This window comes from Dysidea avara, chromosome 10, assembly GCF_963678975.1.
Source record: "Dysidea avara chromosome 10, odDysAvar1.4, whole genome shotgun sequence".
In the NCBI taxonomy this organism is placed as follows: domain Eukaryota; kingdom Metazoa; phylum Porifera; class Demospongiae; order Dictyoceratida; family Dysideidae; genus Dysidea; species Dysidea avara.
In genome coordinates, this window is record NC_089281.1 from 12,597,420 (window position 1) to 12,609,965 (window position 12,546).

A 12,546-nucleotide genomic window follows, 5' to 3' on the forward strand; every position below is an offset into this window, starting at 1 on the left:
AAAATTGAAGTCCTTCTTTTTTAGGTGTCTTACTGTACTCGGATTAGTCAACTGGACTTGCAGGCAGCAGCCAGAAGTTGCCCAAATCTGAGAGAAATAGATCTGCAATACACAAGAGCCTCAGACGTCACAGTGCAATGCATAATGGAATATTGTCCCCAGCTGACAACCTTGTTATTGAAGGGGTGCCACATTGCCAACCAAAGAATACTGTACCAAATGACTGAAAGGAAGATCAAGTCTGATGTATTAAATAATATTCAGATGTCCCATCACTGTCAACAGAAGTCATTATATGTACAAATTTGATATATAATATATATATTTTTATTTTTAACTTTTTTTAACATCGTCAAGAGTGTACATGTTAGTTTATACTGAAACGTGTGAGTTTTTTTAAGTTGGACATTTTGGTATGAAAATATGACTGTTGGTGAATCATGAAATATACGTACATGTGTGTACTATGTAGTGGCTCATGTATTTACATCAGGTTGACTTTCTAATCTGTCCAATGTTTCCAGTCCTGCCTCCGCTAGTGCTCTCTCTTCAGCTTCTCTTTCTAATCTCTCCTGTGAGGACATGAAAATACTGTAGCAATGGGTACTAATCTATACAGGAAACATTGAAGAAAAAAATTAGGATTCAGAATAAAAGAGTAGTGAAACAAGGGAATAGCAAAATGATAAGTAGCGAAACGAGATCCTGCAGATATACTAATGGACAATTAATCCCTATACTTCAGTCTATAAACCATGACTTAACTAGGGATTAAATGTCCATTAGTATATCCTGCAGGATCCTGCAGGTATAGGCAACCTCTCTTGTTTCACTACTTAACCTTTTGCTATCCCTTGTTTCACTACATTTGTATTCTTTGATTTAAATTAAAATTTCTAATTTTTTGTTTGTTTACTTTTAGTTATGACTAATGAAGCCACGTGTACTGCATCAAAAGAAAGAATGGTGGTACCAGGCATGCCTTAAAATTAATTTTGCATTTGAACATGTGCCCCAACAATCAATTACATGACCATTATGCTTGTACCACCCATTACACAGCGATACAAATGGAGAGCTGTCTCTGCAATCACTATGGAAAACAGAGACGATAAACATAATAGTTACCAGTAGTACCACAGCCACAGGGAAGCCAAGTCGTGCTACTGCGAATCTACACCTTGCATTGTCAGCAAAAATAACTAGGACACAAAGGAGGAAAAAGGTAAATCCGTGATGTGTATTTGTATGTACTGCAATTGGCAAAAAAAGCATGTCTCAGATGAAGTGATATCGAACAGTGAAAAAATCAGGCCCGTAGTCTTTAAGAGTTATGCTTGGCTGAAGGCATTAGTTAAGTAGTCAGTAGAAAATTCAGTTAAACAAGAAATTTTTTAAAATTCCAGTTGGCTGTTATCTCACCTTTTCTTTATATCATTAATTGGTGAGGTAGGGTCTGGTGAAGTTCCATAAACAAATTTCTATCAAAGTATGGTGGATTTAATTTTATTGGCTAGCTGTGCATTGGCATGGTAGACAACTTCGAACAAGCTTTATACTGCTACTACAATTTGAATAGCACAAAGCTATAGTAACTGATAACCAGAAACAAAATTCTGCCTACAGATCCTTACCAGACCCCATCTCACCAGCCATTGTGTAACAAATGACAAGAGAAGGTGAGATGGTGCTCTGGACTACAGGTTAATTAGGATATCTGTCACCATCTATAGTCGTCTCCATGATAAGGGTATTTGTACAACTAATTAACCATAAAAATGTTTAGGAATTCCCAAAAAACATCGGAGGATTTGTGACCCATGGTTTTACATGCAACATTCAATTCTTCTGCCCTGTCAGGTAGATAGGAAATGGGTATCTGGGTTTAGAGGAATGCAATGGTAAATAGATATTTTCACCTAGTGGTCACCTCTTTATAAAGCCCATTTTAATTTAATACCTAAATCTGGTGCAGCCAAGAATGGCCAATCAGAGTTAAAAGTGACTATTACTGCATGAGTTAGTTACTTTTATGAACATGCCATTTTAGTACAGCCAAGTTGTTTTTGTGTGGGGTAATCACTCTGCCTTATAAAGGCATGTGGTGCACAATGAGATTTTAAGGGGACAAGATGACATTAAATTTTAAGACTTTATAAAATTGGTCTTTTTAAGGAGGTGGTCTTTATAAAGAGGTGACCACTAGGTGAAATGATCTAATTATTGTACTGTTGCATTCCAGAAATAGAATTGATGGATGCATTTACATATGCAGGAAATTGATATGGGCTTGTTAGTTTTTCCATAGATTACAGAGGGTACAGAAAACTATCACGTCATTCATTAAAATTTATTGTGACATCAGCCTTATGTGATTCTTCATCACAAAACTAGTACCATGAAATGGTTTATAGTACTCTCTGGTAATGCTTACTCATGTGTTTAGGCGTTCCATCAACTATCCACTGCCTTGTTGAGCTTTTTTCCCGAGTACACTCTTTACTTAACACCATCCCACGAGCTTGTGGCACACCTTACCAGCGACAAGAATGGATAATTCTTGAAAACATGTTCAACTTCTGAATGATTTATGCCCTTTAAAGTGCAAACTTGTGGCACGGCTTACTCCTCGAAAACAATGATAAAGCAGCTTTACTTAGAGTTACAAAGTTGCCTCGTGCCACTATACACCCCACAGTAAACAAGTTTTCTCTACAAACATTTATAAGAGAGTTTACAAAGGTATCAATGGAGTGGGTGAGGAGTATGCCCATTAGTTTTCTATCCCGGGTCTTCATCCTTCCCAGACTAGACAGAATGCCCTTGCCTACCCCAGTACAAGAAGCAAGTGTATTGGATACAACTCACTTCCTCCTTCATGTCTTCATACAGTTCAATAATATGTAGATATTGAGGTGATGTGATTCCCAAGTGCCAAAACAGTGACTCAGCGAATGATTCTACAGCTGTACATACAAATACGCTCAGATATTAAATTCTCAATGGATATTCTGACAGAATTTATACCCGTATATATTCTCTGACCAACGTATCGCGTATACACCCATACCCAGTGACCTTCAGCAGAAGAATCCTACACGTATAGGGAAATATGATAACATGGTATTGCGTTGCTATTTAGCGAACCTGAGAAACGGGATTGTCTTGTCGAACTTCTTCCTGAACATTTTCCCGAGCCTCTTCCATAGCAGTTTTTTTTCTCGCTTGTCCGCACAAAATTTTTATCACAGTTGCTAGGAGGCGGTAATAAACAACAAATGTGTGAATACGATTGCTGAGCAGTGTGACGGTGACGGATGAATATGTGACATTGACACCATAGATTATATGTTGACACCAACTGGAATCCGTTGCATCGCAGTATAAAGCCAGCCCTGAAGGTGATGCATTTTGGACTATGTATTAAATAGAAACGTCTGCTCGTGATGCCTGGAAGAGATGTGGCTCCGCTGATAACGGAGGGGAAATATGTAGTGTGCAAGAGAAGGTTATTCCAGACCGTAACAGGCGGAATAAAATGGCTGGGGTACGGTATTCCACGACACGTGGCTTTTCTACAGTTGATGCTATGGGTCCTTCCATTGGCAACCGCCATCCCATTTGTGCTACTTGCAGAATTCATTGACTCTGCCAAGTTCTATTTCGGAATTGGTTATGGCGTGACAATGGGATTGTTAGTGGCTGGATTTGAAGCACTACCACTCACATGCAGAAACCAGAGCATTGTAGTGGATTTTCAACAAGAAGACGATGACGATTCTATAGATCTCAGCAGTGGCTGCTGGAGAAAGGAACTAAACAATTTCCTATTTGCCAGCCGCAAGCATTACATGTTGTTGCTTCATCCGCTGCTCTCAGCCGTGCTATCCGGTTCTGTTTTTGTCCAACTACTTCCATTATCACTGAGTGATGCTTTTCCAGTAGGAGTTGTAGTGGTACTCCTTCCTCTGGGTTGGCTGGTGGTACTTGTTGCACATTATTCTATAACTGCTCAGCCTCCGTCTGCAGAGCCAGCAGTGTACACAACTACCACTCCAACATGGCTGATGTTGTTAGCCAGACCTTCACATGTCATCGTTACATCTGCTGTTTACTACATCCTAGAGTAAGCAGATTATATATGCTACTAAATTTCCTCATTTAGTAACCTTTGGGATAAGAGGTCACACCACATTAATCTCACTATGCTGGTTTAAAATTAAGGTTTACGGAGGGGGCCACTAGTACTATTTGCATTTTCAATTCCTTTCTTGTATGTAGGTATTGGGCAGATGTTTCATCAATTTACATTCAATTACTCTACATTGGATTTTGTTTGCTGCCATTGGGCTGGTTCCTTGGAATAATCTCTCCCCCAGAAGCATTGGTCTCCTGGATAATGGAGCGAGTGCTAGTGATCCTGCTGGGAGGCTCACCAATGGCCACAGACTTCAGGCAAGCAACCACATGTTTAGTTAGTTTCACAAAGCTAGATTACTATTTTTGTGCACTGCCTGATTATTTGAAAACCACAAGCATTGCTGTTACCAAGAGTACATAATATTTATATGGGGAGAGTATCTAACTCTCAGTATGGCCTGTACAAACACCCTGTGTAAAGTTCACCAAAGTTCACCTTTCATCAAATCATCACCTTCACTGGAAATAGAGAACTGTTGATTTATGTTGATGAGGGCAAAACCTTTGTTCTCACAAAAGGCTGAGCTGTTACTTTACACAGGGTGTTTGGTGAATGCATTCAAGTTAGATACTCTCCCACATATAAATATTATGTAATCTTGCTGTTACATAGACCTTATAGTCTATATAAGTACAAAGTTTTGAGTTATCATAATTTTTGTGGATAGATGACAGTGAGATCTTTTTCATTGCATATTGTGCAGCTATTTCACACAGTTTTCCTTTTTATAGCGTTACAAAATTTCATGTAGACAGTCAGAAATCTGTAAAATTTACCACCTTTGTAAATATATGGCATTTGTGGTGGTTGTTTTATTAGAGTATTTGTTATTCGTACACAGAACTCTTGTGATGATTGTATTGTCTGCACTGCCAACTGTTGTGGTTGCGCTTATTGGGGACAAAACATCATCAGTTTGTGTAGCTGCTGTGTGTGGACTACTGTTAAGCCAGGATGTCTTCTCAAGCTTTGACATGTTGATGGTGGTGATGATTAAAAATAATGTGTGCTTATCACTTTTTAAGGCCCTTAAATTGGTTGGAATTGAAAACACATATTTCAGTGCTGGAGTCTTTAACAGAACGTACTCTCTGAAACATGTCAAGTCTTATGTGCTATTTTTCATACTATCCACCATAAGAACTACCATCTTCACAGCCGTAGTGCTTGCCATATGCATCATCGTTCACAATGAGTACAATGAATTGGAAGATACTGCTACTGTATTGGGATATGTAATTGTGGGACTATTTGTTCTGTACAAGATATCCACACACTGTCGACAGTTGTATATATTTGGGCTGATAAGGAACCCACTAATGAGATACGCACTGTTAGCAGATAATGCAACAAAATTAAAGCAAAAGAAAAATGTATTGATCACAATTGTATCAGTCACTTATGCATCATTTTGTAAAGGTTAGTGTTTTCTACCCCTGCAGACTGTAATACATTGTACGTGTATATCTGTAGGTGTATCATTTGTAATGTTGGCTTATCTTAGTGTGGCACTGTGGTGTGTTGAAGTTCCATGTGATGATTCCTGGCATAAGGTAGTCTTTGCTGTCACAACCATCAGGAGCTTAAGAAAGGTGTTTTGCTATTTTGCACTATTTGTTTATAAACTGTTTACCTTTGCATAGATCTGGCAACATCCCGGAGATGCTCTTGCAGGGATTACTGTAGCCTTTTTGCTACAAAGAGTTTCAAACACATGGGATAATGATATTCCTGTTGGTACACAGTTACTGATCACTGATTTTGTAGTAGAGATTGCCATCAACTTTTGGCAGAAAATGAATTTTTCTTTGCTGTTGTTTGGAACTTTCCTTGCACTGGAGAAATACAGGAAACATGAGTTTGTCATTACGAGTCTCACCGTTGTATTCTTACCACTTGTTTTGGTAACTATTGGATTAGCAGCATCCCTGTCTGCACCACTGCTACCAATATTTACACTGCCTGTGTTTCTTGTATCATTTCCAAGACCAAAAAGAACATGGCCTAGTAGGTTTAACTTCAGCAAGTCATGTTCACCTAATTCTGATAGTGTTTATTATCAGCAAGCTGTACCAACTTTAGTTTCTTGCCTTCAACAAGCTGTTACCTCTGCATGTATCACTCCACGAGGAGGGGACCAGGTTTTGTTCAGATTCCAGGACAGGATTGTGTGGACATCCGTCCTAGAGGTGGGGTCTACGTTCTTCACTGTCACATTCCAAGGACTGGAATTGCAGGAGACATCTTGTCACACTGTCGAAGCTGCCAAACTTGATAGCCTATTTGAGTCTTCTTCTCTTCTTAACCCTCTACCATTCCACACTTTGCAGCATGTTGAAACATCGGTGATCATGACATATTCTGATGCCAAGAATATTCTAACTGGGATCATTGATCAGCCAGACAATCTCAACCGCCTATCAGACAGACTGATCAAGTGCCTCATATGGGTCATCCTGCAGTTCTTCATGAAAGGTGAACACAAGACTTCCAACGTCAACCTGCATACACAGAGGGAGATTGATATGGAGTCACATGATTCAGTTTTCCCACGGCACCAGTCAGTGAAAGCATCTATAGGTACCAGCAAACAACATTCAATACAGACAAGCACCACCCATCATATACTGGGGAAGGGATTTAGTAGAGACTCACTTATACACCCAACCATTAGTGGCACCTTGACAGAAGCTAGTGGCACATTACAAGTTAGCAGTGTTAAAGACGATGACCTTTGGTCTCCTCTTCCAGGACTTGTAGCACCTGATAAACCAGTTGATACACTGAGTTGGGCTAGCAGTGTTTCTGGTGATCAACTCCACTCAGATAGTGTGACCTTCACAACCGCGTTACCATTCAGTAATGCTCAGAATAACACAAACACATTTTCCCCTTTGCATAAGACTGACCGTGTCAGCAGTACTTTCCTCAGTATGGACAGTGAATCATTCTTTCCCAAGAGTTGGGCATCTTCTCCACTGCTTGCATCTCAGCTTAACAAGCTACTTACAAAATTTCCTCATGAGTGGTTGCATCATGTTAGAAGTACACTGAAAGACAGCAACTCTGTTACTAAACAAAATTTGAAGCTTGTAGAACACTCATTTTTCTGTGACAGTTTTGCCAAACTGGTAGTGACCTGTTATAGTATCTTAGAAGGTGTGGATGCTTGCTCCAGTCCTATGCAGGTTTATCGATCATTCAAGGGTACTTATCAGTGGTCTAAAAATATGGAGTGGATTACAGGTGACCCTGTTCTAAGCAAGCTAGTACAAAAGGCCTACAGGTATGCAATAGTTACTAAATACAAACAAGTTTTAGTGTCAAAGTCTCTAAATATCTTTTTATGCGTATGGTGCAGTGAAACCTCATCAATATAACTACCCATAGGACAAAGCCTCAAAACGGAGGTGGTCTTATTAATGGTACACTTTAGCTTCCTAGGTAATCTTATTAAAGAAGTCATGAAGTACACCTTAGCTATGTTTCGGACTTGCTAAAGTGGCTAAGTGCATTGGATTTCTCTGTATTTATAACATGATAGATGGTGCGTATATAGTATACTTATGTTTTTCTCAGGTATGCAGTTAAATTAATGTACGATGAAGCATGTCTTGGAGAAGCTGATGATTTAAATGAAATAGTTGAGTACCTGAATAGTTATGATGACAAAAGTTTTATTGGATATGAAGAGGAGGACTCATGGAAGCAAGCTGTCTTACAGGAAGTACCTAACCTCTTTTCATTAGGCTACAACAGCAGTGATGTAAGTTTAACCTAAATAGTTGTAAATGTATTAGATATGAATTTATTCTGTGCAGGGAACTTTTACTGCTCATGTTCTTACATTACAAGAGCAAACTGTCTTCATTGGTAGTTTGAATGCTGAAGCAGCTCGAGCATTTTGGTCAGCCCTTAATATGGAGTTGATATATCTCACAAATGATGATGATGAGAGATACAGCATACAGGCACATCCTTACCTGTTAAGAAACATCACCATACAGGCTGCTCAACCTCCATTAGGATATCCCATATACTGCTCAGGACTTGTCAGTATTTCCTTATAATAATATATTTTTACTAGATTGTATATACATTATCAAAATAAGTGCAGAAGTACACACAAATGTAGGTCATATGTCTAGGAATAAGGCAAACAAAGAATATAGATCAATAATTGATAAATACTGTTTTATTGTCAGGCCAAGTTGATCTACAGTTTATCGTCAGGAATATTTGAAAAAGTCATGAGGGCAAAAGGTCATTTTTCATATTTCATAAAAAGGTTTGCAGCATTTAAAGGCATCTTTGAAAGCAGTTGCAGCCTGACTTAAACTTTCAACTACCTCATGCAACACCACAACTTTTATGTGCCAACCAAATAAAATACACACAATATGTTAGCATACTTGTCTTGTCCTATTGTGTAGTCTGAATTCAATACCAGAAGATAAAAGCTCCAGCGAAGTCAAAATGGTTCAAAATGCTCCTGATTTTATTGAAGTAAACAACTCTAAATTCATTGAAAGTGCTACAGATATGGCAGTCATCATTCTGTTTGTAAGATCACCTTTCTTTAGGGTAGCTAGGGTATTACATGCATTTATCTTAACTTGAAGCTTGCCAATCAAGGGAATCTGCTCCAGTCATACAAGAATTTTTGAAAATTAGACCCTCTGAGATTGAATGTGTGAGTGATTTTAGTAGATTATCAGAATTAGCTTTTCTGCATTAGGGTGACTTCTCTATTAGGGTAAGTCAATATTTAGGTATTTATACAGTTGACAGTCTGGAAGAACATCCCCTTTCTCCATGAATTTTTGATAATAGACCCTCCAAAATTGAATCTGAGCGTGATTTCAGCAGTACAGTCAATATTTTGTTGACTGTTGTATAAGGGTGAGTGTTCTATTAGAGTATATAGATCTTGATGCATGTTCAATGACAGCTGGAGATAATTTAAAAGGAGCTAAGCTCCTCCATTATCTCTTTGACAGGGGCTACAGCCCCCCTTCTCTGTGCCCCTGACAAAGACATTACAATAGTTCACCATGTCTACGAAAACATGTTTAGGAACGGGAACAATGATTATCATGTGAGCAATAATGAATTATGAATTTTTTTCTCAATTCCTAAAAACCCATGTAGGCATGCAGTGACGATAAACTGTGAATCAACTTGACCTGGCCTGATAGTGGAAATGGAAATCTGTTAACACAGACCAAAACTGATTTGATACAGTCAGCAAATGCGATAGATTATTCTAGGAAAAAAACACTTAGCTATTATATACCAACACCCATGAACATACAGTTCTCTAGCTAGATAAAATTTGTAGTCTATTGGGCATTACACAGCATGTGTACTCCCTCAAAATAAATACAGTGAACTCATGCACATAACCACCTCAGTGTTAAGTGCAGTCCTATATATCTACAATCTGGGGGTACATTAAATATAATTTTAATCTCGGGTCTAAAAGCATTGCATTCTAAATGTACATGCCCTTGTATTGTCTCATGGCTACTTGGCTAGTAGTAACAATGGCACATGAACTCAATATGGTGTGATTATATTATTATAGATCATGTATGGCACCATTGGCCAGTAAAATAACTATAGGATTTTTCAAGTTATTATCACTCTACATAATTACAAGAACAAATTTTGGTTTACTGCTATATACCCATCTCAATTTACAGACAATGTTTGTCTACAGAAAATGCCAGCAACATGCAGCTTAAAGGATTTAGGATTGGCCTGAATCCTTGTTTCAAAATAAAGCTGCAACATATAATATTATCTGTTTACTTACTGTGATAGACTGACTAATATAGCTATAACTGTGTGTAATGTTTTATGACATCATTATATATAGGTACCTGTATCTGTATAAATCTTGTTTGCCCTTGTATTCAATGAGTTGTAGTTGTCTATGTTATTCCTGATATCTATATTGAGTTATTAACTGTGGTCGTTTGCGTACAAGCGATAGCTATTAACTTATCAGATAGTGATATAGCACAACGTAATGTATATCTGGATATGAAACAAAAGCTTTTTTGAGTAGTATAGCTATACTTTACTATTTGGAAGGTTATCATGGTGTCACTATCTTGATGTCTGCACAATTTTGCTAGCTACCACAAAATTTAATCCACCACCTCATGGTAGCTGCTATGTAACACATTCATACACTGTAAAAAATAGTATGTCCTGTGCACAAACTTAATTTTCTAGGGAGCAAATGTAGTAGTAGGTACTGTACATACACAATCATGTAATCATACAAATAAGATGTCATGCATTGGTCACAGTTGAAATGAAACATGGTAAGTGTCGTGTTCCTGTAGCAACCATATTTGATGCACAAATCATGCCATCAGATCCTAGCTATGGAGTGCACATAAACCACATAATATTATTACCAAAGGTGCATATATAATCTCATATTGGATCCTTCAATGTTTCAGGTACTACTAGTGACAAGGCTGTTTATGGTGTCCCCTTCCAACATAATATGATATGTCAAAAGACACAGTAGTGTATCGTGTGGCCAAGAAAGCCAGTGCACCACACCGTGAGTGAAGATACAAACTGCGATTTTTATGCATACATAGCTCAGTGCTCCCTTCTCGAATTGGAATCATTTTTATACTGCACATGCCCTCTATACCTTCAGCACCCCACATACCAAGTTTGAGCAAGATTAATTTCTTTGTTTTTTTTCCCTTAATTTCTTCGTTTTGGGGGTAGTCTAATTCTTTTTGCACAATTTATGCAAATGTTTAGCTTAATTTTCTTGAGCTTTGGTACACTTTAAGAACATATATATTGTGGCACAATCACATACCAAGTTTGGTGCAAATCTGATAAATAGTCATAGAGCTACGGACGATTAATTATTTGCATTAAAAAAGGCCGACTTGTTGTCATGCCACCACTTTTATGGGAATAACCTTTAATTTCAGTGGTATGAGCAGGGGCGTACGGATGGGGGGTTTCCAGGAGTTTCAGGAAACCCCTTTGGATTTTACACTTGAAACATTAAGAAATTGATACTTCAGGTTTCCAAAATCTGGAATCTGGTCATGGAACAGGACACATTTTAAACTATTATCTTAGCCGGTTAAATAATAGTTTCTAGCATGATAGCAACACCTATAGCATTGTTCTGAATTGTGATTTTGGTGAAAAGATCGAGATACTCTAATCATAGAGCAGTCAGGCAATCTAATATAACAGTGACTTAGCTGTAGTGGAAACCCCTTTTCAAAATTCCTGCGTATACGCCCCTGAATTGAGTATATAAACCTTTGGTGGAGAAATCACATTGACAACTACAGAGTTACAAGGCAAAAACCAAACAACTGTAAATTGCGGGGTCAAAATACTCTAATAGAACACTGAGTCACTGTGGAATAAAAAAGGTGCATGAAAATCGAATGAAAATGTCAGGAAAAGCTTAGCTACCAGCGTTCCATGCATGCAACCAGGGACCTCCATGCTGAAAATCTAAATCCTTAACCACTGAGCTGCTGCTATCATGGACTTAGCTAATTATTGAAAGGTCTATAGCTAAAATCTCAGTGTAGGTACTCCAGCAATAAAAGTTCATAATTTCATAGATCTACCAATGGTTATTCTAGAACATTCTATATGTAGCTATGTTCTAAATATCCTTGAAAATATGTGCGCTTTACAGAGTATATAACTATATAAACTCTGCAATACAATACTATTGTAACTTCTCTAGTATTCCAACGAATCAAAGCTACATTGTGGTACAGATCATCAGGGTAGTACACTACTGTTAAGACCTATTTGTGTCAATCGTCATCATCATAATAAGTGCTATATGCTAGTGAAACTTGTGACAACAGACTGGAAATTGTATTCTAGTGCAAGATGTGCTTTGTTAAAAATGAGCAACTGCAACTTATCACGTTTTGCATGAAAAATCGAGATACTCTAATAAAACAGTCACTGCAAAATCATGTTTACTTAACTCAGAAGGGATTTACTTTGGTATAAAACACTATTGCAAATAAATACAGGCACTATACAGGGGCGGATCCAGGGGGGGGCTTTGGGGGCTGAAGCCCCCCCCTTCATATTTAGGCTTTACTTGATCAATATGCTGAGTATTGTAATGAAATTTTGTCTTAGCATAATTATATGATCACTAATAATACAAATACTCATAAAACCACCTTATAAACATCTTTCCAAGGTATTATCAGTGGATTTTTGCTAACGTTTATGCAACAAGGACCCGGATCAGCATTGGAGGTGTACAAGATCGAGATACTCTAATAGAGCAGTCAGCTAACTACTCTAAT

General features: G+C 37.9%; 2 protein-coding genes across 2 annotated transcripts; one reads left to right on the top strand and one right to left on the bottom strand.

Annotated features, from left to right (window-relative positions):
- Positions 1 to 325: 325 nt before the first annotated feature.
- On the bottom strand, positions 326 to 3,281 carry LOC136268291 (uncharacterized). The gene is made up of 4 exons (XM_066063582.1): positions 3,148 to 3,281; positions 3,028 to 3,094; positions 2,869 to 2,966; positions 326 to 572 (listed from the first exon to the last, which is right to left on the bottom strand). The coding sequence occupies exons 1-4, from the start codon at positions 3,205 to 3,207 to the stop codon at positions 477 to 479; spliced, it is 321 nt and encodes a 106-aa protein (XP_065919654.1). The 5' UTR covers positions 3,208 to 3,281; the 3' UTR covers positions 326 to 476.
- Positions 3,237 to 8,320, top strand: LOC136268290 (pecanex-like protein 4). Its single transcript, XM_066063581.1, has 7 exons — positions 3,237 to 4,126; positions 4,282 to 4,455; positions 5,043 to 5,620; positions 5,675 to 5,793; positions 5,845 to 7,487; positions 7,781 to 7,967; positions 8,023 to 8,320. The coding sequence occupies exons 1-7, from the start codon at positions 3,447 to 3,449 to the stop codon at positions 8,269 to 8,271; spliced, it is 3,630 nt and encodes a 1,209-aa protein (XP_065919653.1). The 5' UTR covers positions 3,237 to 3,446; the 3' UTR covers positions 8,272 to 8,320.
- The last annotated feature ends 4,226 nt before the right edge of the window (positions 8,321 to 12,546 follow it).